This window comes from Neoarius graeffei, chromosome 17, assembly GCF_027579695.1.
Source record: "Neoarius graeffei isolate fNeoGra1 chromosome 17, fNeoGra1.pri, whole genome shotgun sequence".
In the NCBI taxonomy this organism is placed as follows: domain Eukaryota; kingdom Metazoa; phylum Chordata; class Actinopteri; order Siluriformes; family Ariidae; genus Neoarius; species Neoarius graeffei.
In genome coordinates this window covers 42,342,768-42,369,785 of record NC_083585.1, presented here as the reverse complement: position 1 = coordinate 42,369,785, position 27,018 = coordinate 42,342,768, and the positions used below count along the sequence as shown (strand labels likewise).

The following is a 27,018-nucleotide window of genomic DNA, read 5'->3' as shown; positions in this document are numbered from 1 at the left end:
AAGACAATAGTGTTGTTACTGTGCTTCAGAACTGTGGAACTCACTACCACTGTGCATGAAGCAGTCAAGCGACGTACAATCTGATTAAAAAAGAACGCGTTTTGGCACTTAATTGAAAATACGTCCTCTGATCTGACAGTTATAGTTTCTTTCATTTTTATTTAATTATTTCACAAGTCCTAAAATTGCATAATTATTATTGGGTTTTTTCTTAATTAAAATAGTGCAATTAAATATTTTCTGCATAAAACACTACTAGGAAAAGCAGTAAATAGCAGTAAACTGCACAATGTCATTATTTGGTGTGACTTTGTCTTTAAAAATGCATCAGTAACCTCAGGTACACTTTGTGCAAGAAATTGGTTGCTAAGTTTTCAAAGTGTCTGAGAGAATCTGATGCAGTTCTTCTGGAGACTTTTGCTGTCACACTTGCTTTTGTTTGTGTAGATAAAACCTGACAGCAAGCTTTTTTTTTTTTGTCTGAAAAGTGGTCCATTTCATAGTACGTTACTTTCTCAGCAACAAAAAATGTCTAATATTTTTGTTGGAAAAAGTGATATTTGGGAATCTGAAACATTTGTTGATGAAAAGAATCCATAAAATAAAATGTACAAAATTTGAGTGCTTAAGGCTCATGCACAGTACTTATGAATTACCTTACACTTTATTTTTGTACTTATATTTTCACTTCACCATCATTTGTGCTTTTGAATCATTTCATTTTATCTTGTTTTTAATCTGTTTTATCTCCTTATGCTTATTTTTGTTTTATATATTTTCTTTTTTTCTGTGTATTCAATTATATTACTTTCATCAGTTGTACAGCATGGCTGAATGAAACATGAGCTGTAAATAAAGTTATCCATCCATTCATCCATTCATCCATTATCCATAGCCGCTTATCCTGTACAGGGTCGCAGGCAAGCTGGCGCCTATCCCAGCTGACTACGGGCGAGAGGTGGGGTACACCCTGGACAAGTCGCCAGGTCATCACAGGGCTGACACAGAGACAAACAACCATTCACACTCACATTCACACCTACGCTCAATTTAGAGTCACCAGTTAACCTAACCTGCATGTCTTTGGACTGTGGGGGAAACCAGAGCACCCGGAGGAAACCCACGCAGACACGGGGAGAACATGCAAACTCCACACAGAAAGGCCCCCGTCGGCCGCGAACCCAGAACCTTCTTGCTGTGAGGTGACAGTGCTAACCACTACACTACCATCCATCCATCCATTATCTGTAGCCGCTTACCCTGTTCTACAGGGTCACAGACAAGCTGGAGCCTATCCTAGCTGACTATGAGCAAGAGGCAGGGTACACCCTGGACAAGTCGCCAGGTCATCGTAGGGCTGACATAGAGACAAACAACCATTCACACTCACATTCACACCTACGGTCAATTTAGTGCCACCAATTAACCTAACCGCATGTCTTTGGACTGTGGGGGAAACCGGAGCACCCGGAGGAAACCCACACAGACACAGGGAGAACATGCAAACTCTACACAGCCGGCCACGGGGCTCGAACCCACAACCTTCTTGCTGTGAGGCGACAGTGCTAACCACTACACCACCGTGCCGCCCAAATAAAATTATTATTATTATTATTATTATTATTATTATTATTATTATTAAACAACCTCACTACCTTTTTTGATGATTTTATCATTAAAAGGTAAAATCACACACTTTGACACAAAGCTACATTGCGTATAAAGTAATACAGAGCACAAAATCAAGCTCAAGTGAAGCTGCATATACAGTAGGTCCAGGTAAAGCAATGTGACGAACTCACTCAGGGAGTCGGGACATCATGCCTGCTGACAGAGATGTCGTCCCATCATTAACTTTGACTATAAGGTCTCCAGTCTTCAGCCAGCCCAGCAATACCTCCAACAAGATCATTCCAATAAAGAATGGCGTGGCCTACATGATACAAATATTAAGAATTGTCATTTTATGTTTTAACAATTTTAATTTATGTTATTCTACCGATATCATCTTATGTCAAATTTACAGCAAGTCAACAGTAAATGTATAAAGCCTAGAATAATGTTATATTGAAAATCAAAATATCAGTCAAAATGTATTTAGAGCAATTTTTTTTTTTTTTTTTAATTTCAGGGGCTTAGAGTATATTAAAGGACAAGGTGACCCAATATTTATGTTTCATGTTTATACAATACTTTCCTGCCTTTATTGTATTTCATAATTGCAAGCAGTATCCACAGGAAGGAATGACAATCATTCATGCATCAGTGCACTTTTTTATTTTTTATTCTTAGCTTACTGTCTCCCAGTTTAGTCACTGTACATTCCTGTCCACTGGCTCGTTTTCCTCTATTGCACAACAGCTATTAATCCGGGAAGGGCTAACATGTTTCCTCTGAGCACGGCATCTTTTCATGCTGCTGCTCATTCAATCTCACAATGCCTCGATACATTAACACACTTAACCACTCACAATTATTTATGTGGGAGATGGGGTTTTTTTTTCATACAAGTTACAAGCAAGTTACAGATGTACAAGTTAGTCAGACAACAATGAAAGTATCTATCTGTAAACTAAGCTAAAATTGACTCAAAGCTACGTGACTGATTTTCCACCAGATGATAATTGGAACAATGAGAAACTCAGCTAAACAAAGAAGGTTAAATCAACTTGCAATAGAGTGCCAAGTAATACACATAACGAGAACGTCGCTAACTTATTTGGTACAATAGGGGAAGATGAATAATGGTAAAGCTGCTGGTGGGAGATTTCCTTCCAAAGAATTGTGCAGAGTTAGTAGAATTATCTACATTATTATACTACTGTTAACCTAGACAGGAAGCTGAACTGGAGGTAGCAGAGTTGAAGATGGTGAGATTCCCATTGGGAGTGACAAGTGGACAGGATTAGAAATGAGAATATTAGAGGGACAGCACACGTAGGATGGCTTGGAGATGAAGTGAGGGAGGTGAGATTGAGACGGTTTGGACATGTACAGAGGAGAGATCCAGGGTACATTGGGGAAAGAATGCTGGAGATGGAGTTGCCAGGTAGAAGGAAGGAGGTGAAGGATGGCATGAGGACAGTGGTTGTGACAGAAAAAGATACAGAGGACAGGAGGAGATGAAGGGACATTATCTGCTGTGGCAACCCCGAACAGGAACAACCGAAAGAAGAGTAATACTATTACTATTATTATGATTTAATATTCACACAAAATATCATTTCATAGTTCCCATTGTATTTAAATTGCCGAAAGCATGAGTTTCAACTGAAAATTTAAGTCTACAACAATTTTTGGATGGACTTAATATTCCCCGTCTGGACATCATCTCAGATAAAAGTCACCAGTTTCATAGGAAAAAAAAAAAAAAAACCTGATGCATCTCACTTTTAGAGAAATTCCACACTGTGAAAGAAACTGTCCAAGAAATGCTTAATTTCCTCAAGAATACCACTGAGTACCAATGTGCAAAATAGATTCTTCACCATACACACTTAACTGTAAATACAGTACAGTCCTTACTCACTAACCCCTAATACTGACTCCATTAGTAGTGTGTTATGGTCACTTTCCTGTCTGTGAGTTATAAAGTAATGATAATGGTAAGTAGTTTGTCAGAACTGTTTTTTGTTCTTGCATAACTGTTGACACACAACCAGTAAAGACGTGCTAATTTGAAAGTGAGTATTGGAATTGGGGCCAGTATTGGCTTGGAATGATACGGGAGCAAATTTTATATATTTTCCAAGCAGCCATCACACCTCTGATGTTTTGCACAACCAAGAGGATGTCAGTACTGGGTATCTGGCAATGTCTCAACCTCTGATATCAGTGTCATATCCAGAATGGGATTTCTGCGTCCCTTAAAAAAATAAAATAAAATCTAGACAGTGGATTGTGGATTTAGACTTTTGGGATCTAATGTCATTTTTTTAAAATAAATAAATAAATAGAAATAAAACTAAACAGTGAGTGCTAACTTCTATATCTGAAATGACACTCTATTTCTTACTCCCTGCAAAAATATATCCATCCACCCATCCATTATCCTGTTCTACAGGGTCGCGGGCAAGCTGGAGCCTATCCCAGCTGACTATGGGCGAAAGGCGGGGTACACCCTGGACAAGTCGCCAGGTCATCACAGGACTGACACATAGAGACAAACAACCATTCACACTCACATTCACACCTACAGTCAATTTAGAGCCACCAATAACCTAACCTGCATGTCTTTGGACTGTGGGGGAAAAGAAAGAAAAAGAAAGAAAGCACAACTTTTATTCATCACACACTTGTGAAATTTCCTCTCTGCATTTAACCCATCTGAAGCAGTGAACACACACATGCACACACGTGAGCATTGAGCACACACACATACCCAGAGCAGTGGGCAGCCATGCTAACAGCACCCGGGGAGCAGTTGGGAGTTAGGTGCCTCGCTCAAGGGCACCTCAGCCCAAGGCCGTCCCATATTAACCTAACCGCATGTCTGTGGACTGTGGGGGAAACCGGAGCACCCGGAGGAAACCCATGCAGACATGGGGAGAACATGCAAGCTCCAGACAGAAAGGCCCTCGCCAGCCTCTGGGCTCAAACCCAGAACCTTCTTGCTGTAAGGCGACAGTGCTAACCACTACACCACTGTGCCGTCCCAATACTGGGAGCACCAGGAGAAAATCCATGCAGACACAGGGAGAATATGCAAACTCCACACAGAAAGGCCCCCGTCGGCCGCTGGGCTCAAGCCCAGAACTACCAGAACTACCCAGAACTACCCAGAATTATAAATACATTATTTAGGCTGAACAGATATGTTCTAAACAGATAGAAATACAGATATCAATTGGACATACTCTACTGAGTTTTTTAGAAAGCTTGCTAAAAAGGTTCACATGGCATCTGGTTGAGACAATGTGCACCGAGACTGGGATTCCACAGGATGGAACAAAAAGGTAGCACAAGTGCGGCATTCTTTGACCACATTCATTAACATCGATATACAGCATTCATTCATTCATTCATTCATCCCTAGTAACGGCCTAGTCAGGATTGTGGTGGTTTAAATTAGGCTACTTGTTTATTAAACAAAGACAATAACTCCATAAACAGGATCCAAAAACTTTCTGACACATTCCTCTGGTTAATGAATGATCATCTCGAGTGATGTAGCTGAGTGATAGGGAATGTTAGAGCCAGAATTCACACAACATGCTGACAGTGCTGCCGTTTCTATTTATGTTTTTTGAAAACCCTTGTGTCCGAAATCGCTCCCTACTCACTATAGAGTGGACTATATAGTGAGTCGCCATTTTGTAGTGCTGTCTGAATGTATAGTGAGCATTATTACATCCTATATAGTGCACTCAAAGTATCCCACAATGCATCATGAAAAGTAGTGTACAACCGATGGTCACTAACCAAGCAATATATCCCATAATTCATTGCAGTCGCGCTGAAAGAAATCAAGTCAAAAGCCTCAAATTTAATTTAATAAAAGGCAGCAGCAAAGAAGAAAATAGTCAGCCTTGATTTAAAAGAACTGAAAGATGCAGCAGGTACAAGGTACTTTGTATTTATTAATGTGGGAAATACACTCAGTATAATGTGTATTTATCACAAAAATACATGCATTTATTTATTATTTTGAAAACCCACCAGCCGACTGATCTCATCTCATTCATCTCATTATCTCTAGCCGCTTTATCCTTCTACAGGGTCACAGGCAAGCTGGAGCCTATCCCAGCTGACTACGGGCGAAAGGCGGGGTACACCCTGGACAAGTCGCCAGGTCATCACAGGGCTGACACATAGACACAGACAACCATTCACACTCACATTCACACCTACGGTCAATTTAGAGTCACCAGTTAACCTAACCTGCATGTCTTTGGACTGTGGGGGAAACCGGAGCACCCGGAGGAAACCCACGCGGACACGGGGAGAACATGCAAACTCCGCACAGAAAGGCCCTCGCCGGCCACGGGGCTCGAACCCGGACCTTCTTGCTGTGAGGCGACAGCGCTAACCACTACACCACCGTGCCGCCCGCCGACTGATCTGGCATGTTTTAATTGTGTGACAGTAATGATGTAAATAACAGCGTGACGGACTAGTGTCCAAAAGCATTTTTTCATTTTATCAATGAGCTTGCTATATAGTCTTCAATATAGCAATTCCCGATACAGTGAGTAGGGAGTAGTGAATGGGTGAGTGATTTCGGACACAGGGCCTGAGTTTTTCAGCGTTCTTAGTAGCACAGTGTTAGGGCATTCAAAAAAAAAAAAATAAACCAATCAACAAGAATGGGAGGGCGGCATGGTGGTGTAGTGGTTAGCGCTGTCGCCTCACACCAAGAAGGTCCTGGGTTCGAGGCCGGCGAGGGCCTTTCTGTGTGGAGTTTGCATGTTCTCCCCATGTCCGCGTGGGTTTCCTCCGGGTGCTCCAGTTTCCCCCACAGTCCAAAGACATGCAGGTTAGGTTAACTGCTGACTCTAAATTGACCGTAGGTGTGAATGTGAGTGTGAATGGTTGTCTGTGTCTATGTGTCAGCCCTGTGATGACCTGGCGACTTGTCCAGGGTGTACCCCGCCTTTCGCCCGTAGTCAGCTGGGATAGGCTCCAGCTTGCCTGTGACCCTGTAGAAGGATAAAGCGGCTAGAGATAATGAGATGAGATGAGAACAAGAATGGGAATCCACTCAGGTTTAGGCCTCATCCACTTCAAGTTAAACTCCAGATACAGACACAGGCATTGTGTAATAAGTCCTTATAATCTACAAGTGCATACAAGTGCATGGGTATTCTACTTTGCCTAACCTTCATTTAACCTACTGTGTCTTGTGGGATTTTAGCGCACTTGATATTCTACACTACACTTTAAAACATGATTATAAAACAGTAAAATTCCCTAATGAGTTTAACGAATATAATAAATATAGTGGTGTGTTTCTGGACAGAAAGTGTGCTTAATAAATCGAAACAATGATTATTGTTTGCCATTTCTGGAGCCAGCTGTCAGCACAGTGAGCGCGTTCCAAATCTTTTTTTATAATGCTGTAATGTTAGCTGTGCTGAGAGCAAACAGACTCAATTCAGAAAAACGTGTCAGGTCCCCCTTCGTGTTGGGGAATGTAAGACATATGTGCACGCACACACGCACACACTCACACACACACACACACACACATGCATGCATACTGTGAGGTAGAGCAGATGCTGCCTACACTGTTCTTTCTTTCTTTTTTTTTAATATGTTGACTGTGTGTGTCCATCTTTAAGTCTCTATATGGGAACCAATTGTTTCTATAATAATAGGAATATGTGAGATTTGGAATATATGGCTAATGAAATCTGCAACTTTTATTTAAAAACTAAAAATGCCTTTTTTGGTTACTGAGTTTAAGATTAGGTTCATGTGTACATGAATGGAAATACCCCACAAAGATAGAATTACAAACGTGTAGCTCTATGTGTGTATAAGAACACTCCAGTGCAGGATATACCATCGGGACCCCTATTACACACACACAGCCCCACATCTGGCTGTGGACTGGAAGTCAGCTCTGCACAACCTGCAAACAGAGATCTGTCTGTATCAATCTGGGGTTCAGTATAAACAGGGTTTTCACTTATTAATGCTATATTATATTGCATTATTGAAGCCAACATTTTATATTGACCCAAAAATGTCAGTATTAAAAGGGAAGCAGTTTTGACTTTAACTGATTGAGATCTATTTCTACATTTCATATATATATATATTTTTTTTTTGTCCTAAGTTTATCCCACAGATCACTTAGATTTAATGGTGTGATTGTTTCTTTTATTCGGCGCTTTTATTCAGGCAGTAACATATTCTGGGCTTGTGAAAATTGTTGCGGGAATCTTAATGGGTTTATAGAAAGCTTTGTCTGTGGACACCAATCTTGTCAGGAAAATTACATTTGTGAAGCAGATGTTGGGGTTTTTAACCTTTCTTTCTACTTTGAGGTCATTTTTTTTACACTAAAAGTACAAAAAACAATGAAAGGATTTCACTGAGATCTGATCACATTCCCCATCAAAATGTGTTTTATAATCGCAGGAACTTTCAGATTATTTCATGTATCGTGACTGTCAAATGTGGGTAATTTGATTGACAGCAGTAACTGACGTATGTGTTTTTCTCTTTCGGGCTTATAAAAGCCAATCTAAGTCCACGTGTGAACATACAGACGCATGCAGACAGACATTAAAATAAAGTAGTTGAACAATAGTGAGCAAAATTGATCACTGCATGTTTTGTGGCAACATTACAACAATTCAGATCCCTGCTGTGTGGTTAATTGTCCATTCTCAAGTGTTTATATAGGTCTATTGAAAGATTAACCTTTCTCCCTCAAATTATAAACATGTGTTGACTTGGTTACAGCCAAACCCGAAACACACCCACAATTAAAATGTGAGGAGGCTTTAAATGTGAGAAAGTACGCAAGTTTGCATTTGCTGTGGTATTAGGCAAATTTCTCATGTAACATAAACAGTTCCAGACAGGAGAAAACTGAATGTCTGAAAAACAAAATGAATCAGATTACAATTTAAGCTAAAAATGGTTCTGCAAAGCAACATGTTTTGGACTGCAGGGAGAATCATCTGCTCGCGTCCTGATACTCGGAAATGGTTTCATTTCAAAGCCCAGACTCACATTGTCCAGATGTGGTGTCACAATTCATGACTGTTCCACACAGCCAGATTGTAGGTGCTAAAAAAGGCAACTGGATTTACTCGAAATCCTTGAAGACGTTTCACCTCTCATCCAAAAGGCTTCTCCAGTTCTGTCTGACTAGTGGGAGTTCCAGGTATTTACCCTCTAGTGGACCAAAAGCAACCCTAAGGACAGTTGTTGAGGTCACATGGGTCGTTGAGTCATCCTGTAGGTGTTATGGTCACTGAAGGCCAGGTGTGAACGGTGTTAGCAGCCTAGAGGGTCGTTAGGGTGATCTGTGGGTTGTTGGCTCTCTCTGCCATCATGTGAGTCATTGAAGTCAGCTGAGTTTTGGTGTGGATGTGTATTCAGTTTTCTGGGAAGTGTGCCAAGGGCTGCATTGTCATAGTTAGTTGCCGGAGTCCCTGCTTGTACTCAGTGCAATATGTATACTGTTCCTACTTATTCAGGTGACATTGGGCATACCTAACAACCTGTGTTTTCTCTCCCCCCCATATCTGTCCCTCTGTGTTACATGTCGGTCCTGGGATCGAGATGCTGACCTCTTCTGCTCCTCGGACCTGCCTGATCCATCCTGGTGCCCTGTGTCTGGTTGGGGTCTCATCGCATCGCTCCTGTGGAGGGTGGCCCCATATGGGGGTCGCGCCTGGAGGATGTTCTGAACTCTTGCAGTGGTGCTTTTGTGGCTGGGGACTGCAGTTGACTTGCTGACTTTGGGACTGCAGTTGACTTGCTGACTTTGGGACTGCAGTTGACTTGCTGACTTTAGGACTGCAGTTGACTTGCTGACTTTGGGACTACAGTTGTCGTGAACAGTTTTGCGCTCGGGTTTCTGTCAGTGGGGGGTTTATAGCATCAACGAAGCTGACTTTATGTTAGGACTGTTAATGTTATAGTCATGTTATCTGTTGTTGCCCGGATGGGGATGGGTTCCCTTTTGAGTCAGGTTCCTCTCGAGGTTTCTTCCTCATGTCGTCTGAGGGAGTTTTTCCTTGCCACCATTGCCACAGGCGTGCTCATTGGGGATAGATTAGGGATAAAATTAGCTCATATTTTAAGTCGTTCAAATTCTGTAAAGCTGCTTTGCGACAACGTTTATTGTTAAAAGTGCTATACAAATAGACTTGACATTATATGTGACTGATAAGTGCTGTCTCAGACTACCTCCTCTGTTCAGTGATGGTTGTTCCAGGTTGATGAAGATGGCTTCTTTTACTCCTCTTTCAAACCACTGGTCTTCTCTGGCTAGAATGCATATATTACAGTCCTGAAATGAGTGTCCTTTGTTATTGAGATCAAGATAGACTGCAGAGTCCTGGCCTAAGAAACTGGCTCTCCTGTGTTGAGCCATGCGCATGTGAAGCGGTTGTTTCGTTTCCCCAATGTACATGTCTGTGCATTCCTCACTGCAGTGAATTGCATACACTACGTTGTCCTGTCTGTGTTTGGGTATTCTGTCCTTAGGTTGGACCAAAATAACTCTCCTTAGGGTTGCTTTTGGTCTACTAGAGGATAAATACCTGGAACTCCCCACCAGTCAGACAGAACTGAAGAAGGCTTTCGGATGAGAGGCGAAACATCTTCAAGGATTTCAAGCAAGTCCAGTTGCCTTTTTAGCACCTGCAGTTTACGATGACCTGGATGACTGAGAACCTTCACAGACACGCAGCCAGATTCATTTCAAGCATTTTTTTTTTTTTTACACTGTCAAAGATACGGATTACTCTGCTGTTAGATTTTGTTGTTGCTGTTGTTTTAATTGTACGGTATGCTGCTCCAAAACAGAAAGGAAAACTAAGTTCAGAGATTTTACATTTTTCTGTTATTTCTTGTTACCCTGTCATGCTGATGAAGTCTTTTATAATTGCAGGTAGAGTAAAAGTAGTGATAAAAATACACAAGTCAATCCTGCTACTGTATGTGAGCAGAAGCCTAATCAGCGCTCACACTTCACTCTGATCACTATCCTTAAATAGTGAGAGGTTTTGTTTGTTTGTTTGTTTGTTTGTTTGTTTGTTTGTTTGTTTGTTTGTTTGTTTGTTTTTAATCAGTTGTAATCTGAAAGTGAAATATTTTCAGAATGCTGTGATATTTCACACAGAGGTCTCTTAGTACAGGTTCAAAGTAGAAATATATCCCGACTACAAAAACTACTGTATAGTGCCTTGAAAAAGTATTCATACCCCCTGAACTTTTTCACATTTTTCCACCTTACAACCACAAACTTAAAAGTTTTTTATTGAGATTTTATGTGATAGACCAACACAGAGTAGCACATCATTGTGAAGTGAAACGAAAATGATAAATGGTCTCCAAAATTTTAAACAAATAAAAATCTGAAAAATGTGGTGTGCATTAGTATTCAGCCCCCCTGCGTCAATACTTTGTAGAGCCACCTTTTGCTGCAATTACAGCTGCAAGTCTTTTGTGGTATGTCTCTATCAGCTTTGCACATCTAGACACTGAAATTTTTGCCCATTCTTCTTTGCAAAATAGCTCAAGTTCAGCCAGATTGGATGGAAAGCGTCTGTGAACAGCAATTTTCAAGTCTTGCCACAGATGCTCAATGGGATTTAGGTCTGGACTTTGACTGGGCCATTCTAACACATGAATATTCTTTGATCTAAACCATTCCACTGTAGCTCTGGCTGTATGTTTAGGGTCATTGTCTTGCTGGAAGGTGAATCTCCTTCCCAGTCTCAAGTCTTCTGCAGCCTCCAACAGGTTTTCTTCCAGGATTGCCCTGCATTTAGCTCCATCCATCTTCCCATCAACTCTGACCAGCTTCCCTGTCCCTGCTGAAGAAAAGCATCCCCATAGCATGATGCTGCCACCACCATGTTTCACAGTGGGGATGGTGTGTGCAGGGTGATGAGCAGTGTTAGTTTTCCGCCACACATAGCGCTTTACATTTAGGCCAAAAAGTTCAACTTTGGTCTCATCTGACCAAAGCACCTTCTTCCACATGTTTGCTATGTCTCCTACATGGCTTCTGGCAAACTGCAAACGGGACTTCTTATGCCTGTCTTTCAACAATGGCTTTCTTCTTGCCACTCTTCCCAAAAGGCCAGATTTGTGGAGTGTACGACTTATAGTTGTCCTGTGCACAGATTCTCCCACCTGAGCTGTGGATTTCTGCAGCTCCTCCAGAGTGATCATGGGCCTCTTGGCTGCTTCTCTGACCAGTGCTCTCCTTGCTCGCTCTGTCGGTTTAGGTGAACGGCCATGTCTTGGTAGGTTTGCAGTTGTGCCATACTTTTTCCATTTTTGAATGATGGATTGAACAGTGCTTCTTGAGATGTTCAGAGCTTGGGATATTTTTTTATAACCTAACCCTGCTTTAAACTTCTCCAGAACTTTATCCCTGACCTGTCTGGTGAGTTCTTTGGTCTTCATGATGCTGTTTGTTCTTCAGTGTTCTCTAACAAACCACTGAGGCCTTCACAGAACAAGAGTATTTATGCTGAGATTAAATTACACACAGTAGGACTCTATTAACTAATTAGATGACTTCTGAAGGCAATTGATTGCACTGGATTGTATTTAGAGGTATCAGAGTACAGGGGGCTGAATACTAATGCACACCACATTTTTCAGATTTTTATTTGTTTAAAATTTTGAAGACCATTTATCATTTTCGTTTCACTTCACAATTATGTGCTACTCTGTGTTGGTCTATCACATAAAATCTCAATAAAATACTTTTAAGTTCGTGGTTGTAAGGTGGAAAAATGTGAAAAAGTTCAAGGGGTATGAATACTTTTTCAAGGCACTGTATATGGAGGATAAAATTCTTAATTAGCTCCTTTCTTCAGAAAATGCCTCAACTGTTGCCAATTTATTCTTGGCCATTTTAGACTACGACATTATTGTATTCTTTTGACACAGCCTTTTTTTAATGGTAAAATAGTAAGATTTCACTACTGTACGAATTTAGGCATCTATCATTATTGAAATATAGTTCTACGTTGCAAACTACTACAAAGAGCAGTAAACATTAAAGCAGTAAAATATTAGAGCAGTAAAAATACTACTGTCATAATCATGGTGATAGTTTACATCTGATGATCTAAGAGTGTCACATTTTCATCAGAGGGGAACTGTCAGGGCCTTCTAGGCCTTCAGAGAAAGCCCAAACATATCAGCATTTCAAATGTTGTATTTAATTTCTTTCATTTGTTAATTTCTTTTATTCTTTCATAATTTCATTATAATTATTCTCTTCTAATTCTAATTTGGCCTCGTTTTCTATCAAATTTGCTTAAAAAGGTTACTGTCCTGAAAACATTAAAATCGAGTTATCCAATGAGATTTTTTTGTTTGTTGTGTCTAGGCTGAGAAGAGTTTAGAGCTGGCTCACTCATTGGTTCGGACTTCATTGCCGGGACAGAAGGCCATAGCAGTGACAGATGAATTAACCAATCAGATTTTCATTTATAGTGTGAGGGACCAAAAATGTAGTGCCCTAGGCCTTCTCGAAGGCCAACGCTAGCTTAACCGCGAGTCGGTGCAGTCAGCGCAGCAGTGACGTCACCTTCCAGCCGGTGTAACATTCATCAGTAGTGTTAGTGAATGCTAATAAAGCAGTCAAGCCAGTGCTATCGAGAGCAAGTAGTACAGGCTAACAACTGAGAAACTAAGATTTCTGTCTGTAAACTCTTCTTCCACGCATGCTCACCACAGTATTTTTCACTCAGACTTAAGTATTTATTTCCCTGTGTAATTTACTTAGTCACTTTTAAAATCAATATCAACTGGGGAATTCATGGTTTAATGGTGAAAAAAGCAGCTTTGGAGCCAAAAGGTTGCCAGTTTGATTCCCTGTACCAGCAGGAATCGCTGAAGTGCCCTTGAGTAAGGCACCTAACCCCAACTTCTCCCCAGGCTGCTCTGAGTGTATTGTATGTCACTCTGGATAAGAGTGTCTGCTAAATGCCTGTAATGTAATGACAACTACACACGATGGTGTGACCTGGCAGCCTGCTGCTAATCTCTTGCAAAAACCTTTGCCCTGTTGCTTTATTGGTGTGTCTGGCTAAGTTTTGGCTGAGCTGAAGTCCCAGCTCTAATAGTAACAGTCCGCCACTGGTTTCCATGGTATCATGGTGCCAACCTCTCAGACAAATCAACGAAAAATCTACTAGGAAGAATTTACACTAATTTTTCAGAGTGCGCCAACATTTTTCTGCAGCTACTCTAAATGGCTTGGGTTGAAAAGCTTTTAAGTTTTCAGAAAGGCAATGATGTCATCACCACTGCTCCTTTTCAGGTAACCAATCATAAAGAGGATCGAGTGTTAATATGTGTCAAAATATTCTTGTCATAGAAATGAACCTGCTGCACAACATGGGAGCACTTTTTTTTTATGAAGTGCTCCCCAGTGCCCTGCTAGGGCTTTCCTACCAGAAAATTAACCATCCATCCATCCATCCATCCATCCATCCATCCATCCATCCATCCATCCATTATCTGTAACTGCTTATCCAGCCTATCCCAGCTGACTATGGGCGAGAGGTGGGGTACACCCTGGACAAGTCGCCAGGTCATCGTAGGGCTGACACACAGAGACACACAACCATTTACACTCACATTCACACCTACGGTCGGTTTAGAGCCACCAATTAGCCTAACCGCATGTCTTTGGACTGTGGGGGAAACTGGAGCACCCGGAGGAAACCCACGCAGACACGGGGAGAACATGCAAACTCTGCACAGAAAGGCTCGAACTGGGCACTGGGCTCGAACCCAGGACCTTCTTGCTGTGAGGCGACAGTGCTAACCACTACACCACCGTGCCTCCCATCATAAAATTAATTAATTAATTAATTAATAAAACTTATATGGACAGCCGCCCTTAGAGGGAACTGGGAGTGTTTTACATAATCTAGCAACTAAATGGACTCAAATAACTAAATAGCCAAAGATCAAAAACACTAACACTTCTGTTTAAGATTTCTTGCAGATTTTAATGTATCTGCTCTGCTATAATTTCCTAAAATTTAAAGCACTGGTCTTGTAGCTCTAAGCAAAGTTCAGTGTGAGCTCACACTTAATGTTAATGGTGTTAGGGTCAGTGAGAGCTGCCGTGACTGTGACTAAAATAAAATGCATGAAATAAGATGAAGGTGAAAGCTCACACACATACACTGCTATGTGAGTGAACATCTTGGAAATGGCCTATGATCCACATTCTTGGAAATTTCAACAGGTTCATTTCTCATAATACATAGTGCAAACACTGTGATATCCCAAGTGACTTTATTCAAACACCTGTAATTATGGAGAGTCCAGGTGCGAGGGAGTTACTGACTTTCTCACCCAGTTCATTATAAACCAGCCCAAAACTGTACTTTGTCAAATGAATGTTAAAGCATAAGACAGTACAGAAATTACAGATTATAAACAAATGCAGCCCAACATGATTTCAACAACCAAAAATTTGAGGGAAACTAAATACCCGGACTGGCAAAACTACTCCCTGAGTCATTTATGTAGCACTGTATGTTGCTTCCAGGTCTCTTGGGTCTTTCAGGCTTACTTCTGAAATTATTCCTAGGTTGATTTTTGTGAATTAATTGAGGGCTGCGTGTTTTCATGACTATATGAATTCAGGTGCTAGCTTTTTAATTATGCATCATTTTTACCTCCATTTTTCTACCAAATTCAATTCAGTTTCTCCAACAAACCTCCATTAGACTAGATATTATTTGCATGGTGGACCAGTCTCAGCCGAGCAGAGCACTGATATAACAGTGACCTCTTTGTGTCTGCGAGTGGTGCTGGTACAAGTGAATCAGACACAGCAGCCTTGCGGGGGATTTTTAAGCAATGTGGCCCACATTTAGAGCTGGAGACTGAAGTTATGTCAATATTTATTTGGGGAAAGTTATGTGTATTCAGAGTCAGGTTACTCAGCTGCTTAAGTCGACTTTCTGGGTACACTTTTCAGATTATGCAAATCATCTGTGTATAGTTAACACCTCTGAGGTTGCCAGATTTTTTTGCGAGTAGACCAAGACAGGGTGTTTCAATCCCATCTAGACCACTACCTTTAAACACAAACACTTGTATTTGAGCTTGAAAAAAAATCACTGTTTTTGTCTTTGCTCTCAAAGATAATACAATGTAACATCAACACAAGAGACAAAAATTAAAAAGACTAATATAATGATATAAGACAAGGTAATTGGATAGCACAAGCATCTATAATAGGAGTCTAGTATACAGTGTCTTGCAAAAGTATTCATCCCCCTTGGTGTTTGTCCTGTTTTGTTGCATTACAAGCTGGAATTAAAATGAATTTTGGGGGGGGGTTACCAACATTTGATTTACACAACATGCCTACCGCTTTAAAGGTGCAAATTGTTGTTTTATTATGACACAAACAATAATTAAGATGAAAAAAAACAGAAATCTGGAGTGTGCATAGGTATTCACCCCTTTCATATGAAACCCATAAATAAGAGCTGGTCCAACCAATTCATGTCATAAATTACATAATTAGTTGATTAAGATCCACCTGTGTGCAATCAAAGTGTCACATGATCTGTCACATGATGTCTGTATAAATCAACCTGTTCTGGAAGGACCCTGACTCTGCAACACTACTAAGCAAGCAACATGAAAACCAAGGAGCCTCCAAACAGGTCAGAGGCAAAGTTGCGGAGAAGTATAGATCAGGGTTGGGTTATAAAAAATATCCCAAACTTTGAATATCCCACGGAACGCCATTAAATCCATTACAGCAAAATGGAAAGAATATGGCACCACTACAAACCTGACAAGAGAAGGCCACCCACCAAAACTCACAGACCGGGCAAGGAGGGCATTAATCAGAGATGCAACAAAGACACCAAAGATAACACTGAAGGAGCTGCAAAGATCCACAGCGGAGATGGGAGTATCTGTCCATAGGACCACTTTAAGCTGTACACTCCACAGAGTGGGGCTTTATGGAAGAGTGGCCAGAAAAAGTCATTGCTTAAGAAAACATGTTTGGAGTTTGCCCAACAGCATGTGGCAGACTCCCCAAACACATGGAAGAAGATTCTCTGGTCAAATGAGACTAAAATTGATCCCTTTGGCCATTATGGGAAATGTCATGTGTGGTACAAACCCAACACCCTGAGAACACCATTCCTACAGTGAAGCATGGTGGTGGCAGCATCATGCTGTAGGGATATTTTTCATCTGCAGGGACAGGAAAGCTGGTCAGGACTGAAGGAAAGATGGATGGCACTAAATACAGAGCAATTCTGGAGGAAAACCTGTTTGAGTCGGCCAGAGGTTTGAGACTAGGATGAAGGTTCACGTTCCAATAGGACAATGACCCTAAACATACTGCAAAAGTGCTAAACTGGAGTGGTTTAAAGGGAAACATTTAAATGGCTTGGAATGGCCTAATCAAAGCCCAGACCTCAATCCATTTGATAATCTGTGGCTTGGAATGGCCTAATCAAAGCCCAGACCTCAATCCATTTGATAATCTGTGGCATAACTTGAAGATTGCTGTACACCAATGCAACCCATCTAACTTGAAGGATTTGGAGCAGTTTGGCCTTGAGGAATGGGCAAAAATTCCAGTGGCTAGATGTGCTAAGCTAATAGAGACATACCCCAGGAGACTTGCAGCTGTAATTGCAGCAAAAGGTGGCTCTACAAAGTATTGACTTTGGGGGGGGGGGGAATACCTATGCACACTCCAGATTTCTGTTTTTTCATCGTAATTATTGTTTGTGAAACAATAAAACAACAATTTGCACATTTAAAGTGGTAGTCATATTGTGTAAATCAAATGGTGCTAACCCCAAAAAAATCCATTTTAATTCCAGCTTGTAATGTGACAAAACAGGACAAACACCAAGGGGGATGAATACTTTTACATTAATGACTGAATGAATGAAAAAAAAAACTTAATGAAGCCTTAAGATACTAAATCAAGGTTAATTCTGGTCTTAGTTCTGGTATTAAATGCTAAGTGGACTCTATGTATTTAGTATATTTTACAGGCCACTCTATTAGATGCCTACCTTCCTGGTCCACCTTTCAGAGAAATCTGCGAGGCCAGGGCTGAATTTTTCTCATGTGTGTATTGTCTTCTATCCATTTATCAGTAGCTCTGTTTACACACATATGTTTTTTACAATCAGAATGAATTCCCTCCAATCTTTCCAAATGCACCATTGACATGAAAGTGATTGGACAGATGTGCGTGTTTATATGTCCCAAGCATACAATCAGAATAGAATCTGAGGTATGCACAGAATCCCACACAGCTGTCTGACTCTGCTCCATAAAGATGGACGTGGTGCGTATTTTAGCTAAACTTATTGTGTTTCTTTTATCCATGTTATTTAAGCAACAATTGGAAAGAAACCTCCTAATAGAAATGCTGAACAGGAGCAGCCGAGCACAGGATAATCTGTTTCGAAATGCCTTCCTGTACTGTCCATACCTTTGCTGCCTATTCCAAATTACTTGAACATTTATCTTGGCACTGCTGTCTTTTTTCCCAAGAGTAATTCCATTTTACTTTTTTAATTAATAAGTCTCATCTCATCTCATCTCATCTCATCTCATTATCTCTAGCCACTTTATCCTGCTCTACAGGGTCACAGGCAAGCTGGAGCCTATCCCAGCTGACTACGGGTGAAAGGCGGGGTACACCCTGGACAAGTCGCCAGGTCATCACAGGGCTGACACATAGACACAGACAACCATTCACACTCACATTCACACCTACGGTCAATTTAGAGCCACCAATTAGCCTAACCTGCATGTCTTTGGACTGTGGGGGAAACCGGAGCACCCGGAGGAAACCCACGCGGACAACATGCAAACTCCACACAGAAAGGCCCTCGCCGGCCACGGGGCTCGAACCCGGACCTTCTTGCTGTGAGGCGACAGCGCTAACCACTACACCACCGTGCCGCCAATTAATAAGTCAAAATAAACATTTGTCTTGCAACAATAGATAACAGAGATCATGGCACATTCGGCCAATACTTTCGGGATCAGTGTGACGTTGTACACACTGTAACTGCAAGATTACAGAGTACCTCACTGCGCAAAGGTGTCCTGAACATGCGTTAGAAGTTTACACGTGCAGAAGGTGATCCACTCGAGTGGTTACATGACTAATATTTTCTATCAAATAGATTATCAGAGGTCTACACTACTTCTTTCAATCTGATTAAATTCTCAATCAGAATGGGGTTGTATTCCAGTATGATCGAGTTGTTTACATGAAGAAATTTCATTATAACTGAGCGTGAATCTGATTATTAGTGTCCATGTAAACGTAGCTGTTTCAGTTTTCTGACCATAGCACTGGTGTTGACTGAGTAGGACCAGACAGAGTACCATGCCACTGTCCCTGCTGTACAGCAAATTTCCCACCACTCAATAATATCTGCTTTTTATTCAGTTTCAGTTTATTTATTTAGTGCTTGATTATAGCATAGCTAATCCTAGCACTGGCAGTCGAGCGGTATAATAATAAATAAATCATATAAATTTACAAGCAGAATGTTAACAATAGTACGAAACACTAATGAAATATTATTAAAATCAGGATGTCTTCTGATTATATGCATCTAATAAAAGATGTAGCCTGCTCTTTAAATCTCGAAACATGTTGTGCGTTCACAATGTAGGCTGGCAACTGATTCCATATTCAGGCTCAGTGTTGGTCCTCTTTCCCTTGTTGAAAGGACACATTGTGCATTGCAGTAGATGTACTACAGTCAGTAACTGCTTGAAAAATGCACCTACATACTGTAGTAGGGGAACCTGATAAAATGGCCAGTGACAATAGATATAAGCTAGATAAAGAATACAATTTAAGGTTGTAGGAAAATAATCAACTTTGGGGTGGTAACAGTAACTCTCCTTTGTGTCGAATCACATTACACCACCCCATCATTGATTATTTCCCTATAACAGCAAATCCTGAAGTGTTTTATTCCTTTTGTACCATCTCAAATTACACTTTCTATAGCAGTGGTTCAGACCTGGAGCTTGGGGACATCCAGGGGCCTGTGAACTACAGCCAGGTGATTTTTTTTTTCAGAGGTAGAAATCACAATCCAACTTTATCAAGTTTATATAACGAGACCGTTGATGACGGCGTAGCTCACTTTGGCCCCGTCTGGTCCAGAAGGAACTATCTAAAGTGGGCCACCTTGCGCAATAAATGTTACAAGTTATACACACGATATACAAGCTATATATAGAAGCTATATACACCCTAGGAACACTGACCTATTTGCCAGAAAGAATCCAAAACGGTTAGGAATTGACTGAGAAGAAGCGATTTTTGTTGAACTGCTCATTAAGGCTGAATTAGTCCATAACTTCATGAATAATTGTAATGAAGTAAATCTGGGTAGAAGTTATATGCACCCTAGGTAGCCCTACCTTCACGCCAAAAAGAATCAAAATCAGTGAAGGATCGAGGGAGAAGAAGTGATTTGTGTGGAAACTGCTCATTAGGGATTAATTACTCCATATCTTCATTATTAATTGTGATTATGCAAATCTGGGTAGAAGCTGTATGCACCCCAGGCAGACCTACCTTCCTGCCAAAAAGAATAAAAATTGGTGAAGAATTGAGAGAGAAGAAGCGATTTTCATGACATGTGGATGAGGCCGGACAGATGACAAACAACACATGATGGGAGAAGCTCATCGCCTGTCGGACGGATGAGCTAATAATTAATAAGTTCTTATTATTATTAGCTGGTTTGTCTGGTACCTTGAATTGCATGGGTTTAATTTAAACCTCAGTAACTCAAAAACAAGTAGCCTATAATAAATAATGTCAGCTTGGACCTCATGTGTTCTATGGATGGAAAGTTCTCTAATGGCTCTTATAAATAGATAGGTTCTATGGATAAATCTTATAAATAGCTCTTATAAATCAGATATTATTGCACATGTTTAAATAATGAGGAATAGGAATATTAGAATAGGTGGATTATGTTCATAATGGGAATTAATTTCACAGTTCAAGGAGTTTCTGGCTATAAAAGGTTTGAGAAACCAGTAGAATCCCCTTATACTACTGATGTGCTTACATACCAGTGTTGTAGAATGAAACCGGCAGAGGTGGACAGTAACGAAGTACATTTACTTGAGTACTGTACTTAAGTACACTTTTTGAGTAGCTGTACTTTATTTGAGTATTTTTTTGGTAACTTACGACTTTAACTTCAGTACATTTGAAAAATAAATATCGTACTTTTTAGTCCACTACATTTCTTATCCAGGTCCTCGTTACTCGTTACTGTGAAGCAGCTTTGAAAGTGGATGTTTTTTCTTTTCTTTTCTAAAATGTAATTGGTTTATTCGCAGGTGACACTGAGACTATCAGTAATCACTAGGGTCACGTCACGTCCATAGACTGTATAAAATCAAGTTCAGTGATTTCTCAGCAGCGTTATTTAACACGATCAGTTGATGGCAGAATGGAAGGAGGCGGTTCTTCTGAGGAACACACACCCATGGCTTTACCTAGAACCCATGTTTCAGTTTCAGAGTCATTTCATTTAAATGTTTGTTTTGTTTGCCTAAAACGGAGCACATCACAGCCTGCAAAAACTTGCCATCCAACCTACAGAAGCATATTGAGGTATATAAACATTTTATTCCAAGAGAAAGCTTGCAGTGAAGTTGTCTGTGCTTTTAGACCTAGTGGTAACGTTGCAATAGCTGTGCAGTCTGGTTAGACAGATGACTTTCTATGGATTTGCCCGCCAAGTTGCCATCACCTTGTCCACAGCTAACGTTAACACATAGCTAGTTAACTTGGACACTGTTAGTTAGCACGTAAAAACGGAGTTACGCTAACATGAGTAACATTAACTTATCCGAAGTCCTTTCAGAAATATGTTTTAGCATAATCTTGCCAAATAAACAAAATGTAGAAATCTTTCTTTTCTAGTAGCGTTAGCTACCCAATATGATTTTTAGTTTGAAAAGACTTTGCTAGCATGTTGGGTGGAGCTTCACTGACTAGCTAGCTTAACGCTAAACCACCATAATTCCACAGGTAGATTCATATGCGCATGAATACATACACTTGCACGTGCGTGTGCGCGCGCACACACACACTCAAGAGACCTGTGAGATGGACAGTATTGTACTAGTCAGTCACAACAAATTGTTGGCATTTTTTGTTTTGATGTCAGATGATGGTCTTGCATTTTTTTTTTGTCTTGCTTAAAGCAGTGTTGCTGTTGGGCAGTTATTATACACTTTTTGTTTTTGTTTGGCCTCACTTTTTGTTTATAAATGCCTTGAGACCTCAGGAATGGCACAGGAATAGTTTTCAGCATTAACAATAAATCTAACATCGTAATTTTTACAATTAAAGTGATTCATATAGGTAGCGGTCTGAGTGAATGACCTTGACATCCGTAACGTCACGGCAGGAAGTCTATCGGTCTCATCGCCATTTCCACTATACTAAAACACAGAGCTGACTGCAACTCCGATCCTCCATTTTGAGCTAATTCATCGCCATGCCACATAGATGTGTTGCTGGCGGGTGCAGCAACACAACAGAAGGTGGATTTATGTTGCATTCATGGCCCAAGAATGTTCAAACTGCAAAGATTTAATTTTTTTTTATTCCCAATTATGCAGCATACAAGAGTCAAGGATGGAGATACTATCCATTCAGAAATGTATTTAAAAATAAAGGTTCTGCGTATCTCCTTTAAGCTCAAGGTATGGACCTGGGTTTTAAGCAGGTTGGATTGTCATTTTTATTTTCTGAGCAAGCTGCATTTACAGCTATTCCACTGTCTTAATGATTAACATATACTGTATGTACATGTGTGCACACACTGCCAGAGCTGGGTCAAAACGCTACCATGCTGCTTTGTAGGGGTGGGGAGGAGTGTTACAATAAAAAAAAAATTTAAAATGACACTGGCTCGTTTTCAGTTCAGTTGTGTTTCATTTTGTAATGTTTATTCTACAGGTTCTACAAGTTAGTCAGTAAATCCAGTCGGTTGCTTCAGAGGCATTAGTTTTGTAAGCGTTGTGGCAATAATACAACAATGTATTGACAGAAAATGTACTTTTAATTCTTAAGTATTTTTAAAAACAAGTACTTCAGTAATTTATCTTAAGTAAAAATTTGACTGGACAACTTTCACTTTTATTGGAGTAACATTTGACCAGTCGGATCTGTACTCTGACTTAAGTAATGAAATTGGGCACTTTGTCCACCTCTGGAAACCGGAACCTACCTGTTGAACATATCGCGGAACCTGATCTACTTCTGCAAACAACGTCTCGTTGGGGGACAGGAGGTAGAAAAGCATGCGAGTCCCCTGTGAGAAGGAGACAGCGGTGTCTTCCATGTTCTCCATTTGTGCCATGCTGTGTTTTCTGTGTGTGTGTGTGTGTGTGTGTGTGTGTGTGTGTTTGAGGCTGTTCACAAACAGAGTTCACTTTTGTCCTCCGGGGTGAATGTCTGCAAAGTGACTCTGGGAGATAAGACGGGCTCAAATGCTGATATTTATCCAGATATTCAAGGGCACACAGATCAGAAATAACTCTGACACCAATCTCTGTATCTTAACTTCCGCTTCTTAAGTAATTTATAATGCATAAGAATTGCGTAACTCCAGATGACCGAGGGTGAACTCAGGTAATCTGGGACATTGGGTAATGTAGGACACTTAAGCTCCAGTGTGTTTATTTTCTGTTCTAACAAAATCTAGTCAACAGGACTTTTACTGTAGATTTATCATGGATGTCATGTGTCCTGTACAGATGGCACATTCAAGTTCTTGAGACTTTTCACATCAAATCCCTGCAGAAAAGTCTTGGACTTTCCTGGGAAGGTCGCATCCCTCACGTTGAGATCCTTTTGAAGAACAGGTTGTTCCAGCATTGAGTGCATGCTTCTCTCACACCAACTTAGGTGGGTTAGCCATGTGGTTCGTATATCTGATGCACGTCTTCCAAAAACCCTGCTCTACAGCAAATTATGGAATGGGAAATGCCCCCTGGGATGTCCTAAGAAATGCTGTAAGGACCACATCGGAGCAGCCCTCACCGCCTTCCACATCAGTCCTTCTGACCTGGAATCAGGTGCTGCCAACAGATCATCCTGGTGGAAAACAATTCTCAAGGTGGCAAGTTTCTTCAAGACTTGGCGGACTCAAGGGATGGAGGAAAGAAGAAGGAGACGACCTCAGCAGCAACAACACATAGAACCAGGTGATGGATACCATTGTGACATCTGTCACTGGATCTGCCACTCTCATATAGCACTCATGGTGTACCAAAGGAGTCACCAGAGAAAGAAAGGAGACACTGACGTTGGGCTAACAATGGGCTGTCCCAAACATGTGACTGAAATCACATGACTTCATGGGGTGATGTCACAGAAGGAGGAAGGACAAGTGTCAATCAGAAACTCCCCCTGGGAATTGCATAACCAAGTCAGTGGCATATGGCCCTTTTCCACCACCTGGTACCAGCTCGACTCGACTCTACTCACTGTTATTGGTTTTCCATCCAGGCAAAGTCCTGGATAGTACCCTGTATTATTTATTTATTTATTTATTTGTTTATTTAGGTCAAGGTTTCCAGCGAGCTGAGGTGATACTAAAAGGTGACACGAAAACACTGCAGACTACTGATTGGTCAGAAAGAATCATATCACTGGGTCATCATTGTGTCAGACAGGACGTCCTGCGCCAACCCTCCTTTTTTAAATAGTGTTATATTTATGTCTCATCTCATCTCATCTCATTATCTCTAGCCGCTTTATCCTTCTACAGGGTCGCAGGCAAGCTGGAGCCTATCCCAGCTGACTATGGGCGAAAGGCGGGGTACACCCTGGACAAGTCGCCAGGTCATCACAGGGCTGACACATAGACACAGACAACCATTCACACTCACATTCACACCTACGGTCAATTTAGAGTCACCAGTTAACCTAACCTGCATGTCTTTGGACTGTGGGGGAAACCGGAGCACCCGGAGGAAACCCACGCGGACACGGGGAGAACATGCAAACTCCGCACAGAAAGGCCCTCGCCGGCCCCGGGGCTCGAACCCAGGACCTTCTTGCTGTGAGGCGACAGCGCTAACCACTACACCACCGTGCTGCCCGTTATATTTATGTATTATACCTCAATGATTATATGTGTGTTTTCACAGCTCACGCACGTTTGTTTGTGTATGCAAAACAGTGTTACATCAATCCAAAGTTGCCGCATGTGCCACCGTGTCACATTTTGAATAAGTTTTGTTATACAAAAAAAAAGCTGCACCCAAACCATCAGTTTATTAGCAGCTTTAAAAAAAATAAGCTACCCTATATGTGTTAAAATGGTGTAATGGTTACAGCACACGGCTTTCAGTTGGAGAACAAGGCGTTCGCGTCATCCGCTTAGCACAGCTTATTTGGGCAAAGTTTTGCTGCAGGTAACTAATTTAAAATAAGCCACCCTGTACTGATATTCTGACTAAACCTCTGTTGGTTAATAAATAAATCTCTTCTTCTTCTTCTTTTTCACGTTCCTTTGTCTGGTTGAGGGTGGGATGTGATGAAACACCATTCTTTCTGGTTTTGTGCTTTTCGTACTGCCTCTGTGTAAGTCATGCCAATAAATAAATAAATAGTTAATGTTATGGGTTGACTGAGTAATAAATCAAACATCATAGCATGGTATTACTTGGACTGAAGCAGGATTCCATCTACCTCCATAAACGTTAGTGTCTATTTAATTCTATAATAAAAAATGAAGTCATTCGTTCATTCATTTAAAAATCCAAGAGAAAATAGAGAAAATATAATGTAAATCATTGGTTGTTTCTACTACGACTACTACTAATAATAATAATAATAATCTCATCTCATTATCTCTAGCTGCTTTATCCTGTTCTACAGGGTCACGGGCAAGCTGGAGCCCATCCCAGCTGACTACAGGCGAAAGGCGGGGTACACCCTGGACAAGTCGCCAGGTCATCACAGGGCTGACACATAGACACAGACAACCATTCACACTCACATTCACACCTACGGTCAATTTAGAGTCACCAGTTAACCTAACCTGCATGTCTTTGGACTGTGGGGGAAACCGGAGCACCCGGAGGAAACCCACACGGACACGGGGAGAACATGCAAACTCAAACAGAAAGGCCCTCGCCGGCCCCGGGGCTCGAACCCGGACCTTCTTGCTGTGAGGCAACAGCGCTAACCACTACACCACCGTGCCGCAATAATAATCTCATCTCATCTCATTATCTCTAGCCGCTTTATCCTGTTCTACAAGGTCGCAGGCAAGCTGGAGCCTATCCCAGCTGACTACGGGCGAAAGGCGGGGTACACCCTGGACAAGTCGCCAGGTCATCACAGGGCTGACACATAGACACAGACAACCATTCACACTCACATTCACACCTACGGTCAATTTAGAGTCACCAGTTAACCTAACCTGCATGTCTTTGGACTGTGGGGGAAACCGGAGCACCCGGAGGAAACCCACGCGGACACGGGGAGAACATGCAAACTCCACACAGAAAGGCCCTCGCCGGCCCCGGGGCTCGAAACCAGGACCTTCTTGCTGTGAGGCAACAGCGCTAACCACTACACCACCGTGCCGCCCCCGCAATAATAATAATAATAATGTAGATTCAATACCATTTGTATCAGATCCTATTAACACTTCAACACCTTTTCTAGTGTTTGAATTGCTGTATATAAAATGAATTAACTTCTTAAACATCTGAAACTTATTAGTGTGGGTGGCATCATTTTTTAGGCTTAGGACTATAAGTACTATACAAATATAATGCTCATACCTCTATAACTCTAATAGTAGTTGATATTTGTTGATTATGATCTGCACTGTTATTGTGTCAGTAGGAAAAAAAAGAAAAAGAATAAACGCTTGACTATCATCTGATGGTCCTGGGAACCAACTTTACTGTGGTTTTAGAGGAAACAACCAACAATAGACCGATTATGAGCTCTACATGAGTATCAACAAACTCCAGGAGTCTGAGTGCTTTTGACAGATTTTACCTCATATCCAACCAATTTCTTTCTCCTCTTTTTATTTTGGTTTGACCTGATTTGTGTCACACACACACACACACACACACACACACACACACACACACACACACACACACACACAACACACAAAGTGCATATGCTCAGTTACATTCTAGAAAGAAAGAACATGAGAGTTGAGAGAGTTATTAAATGAAAACAGATGCACTTGATGCTGAAAATTGCAGTAATAAATAAGTTCATATTCTTATGTGTAGTATAGTCAG

General features: G+C 41.1%; 1 protein-coding gene across 1 annotated transcript in view; it reads right to left on the bottom strand.

Moving 5' to 3' along the window:
- Positions 1–23,096, bottom strand: part of agmo (alkylglycerol monooxygenase) — a 110,519-nt gene extending 87,423 nt beyond the window's left edge. Inside the window, 2 exon segments of the mRNA XM_060898144.1 lie at positions 1,803–1,933; positions 22,965–23,096. Coding sequence (XP_060754127.1) covers positions 1,803–1,933; positions 22,965–23,096 — 263 coding nt within the window.
- Between the last annotated feature and the right edge of the window lie 3,922 nt (positions 23,097–27,018).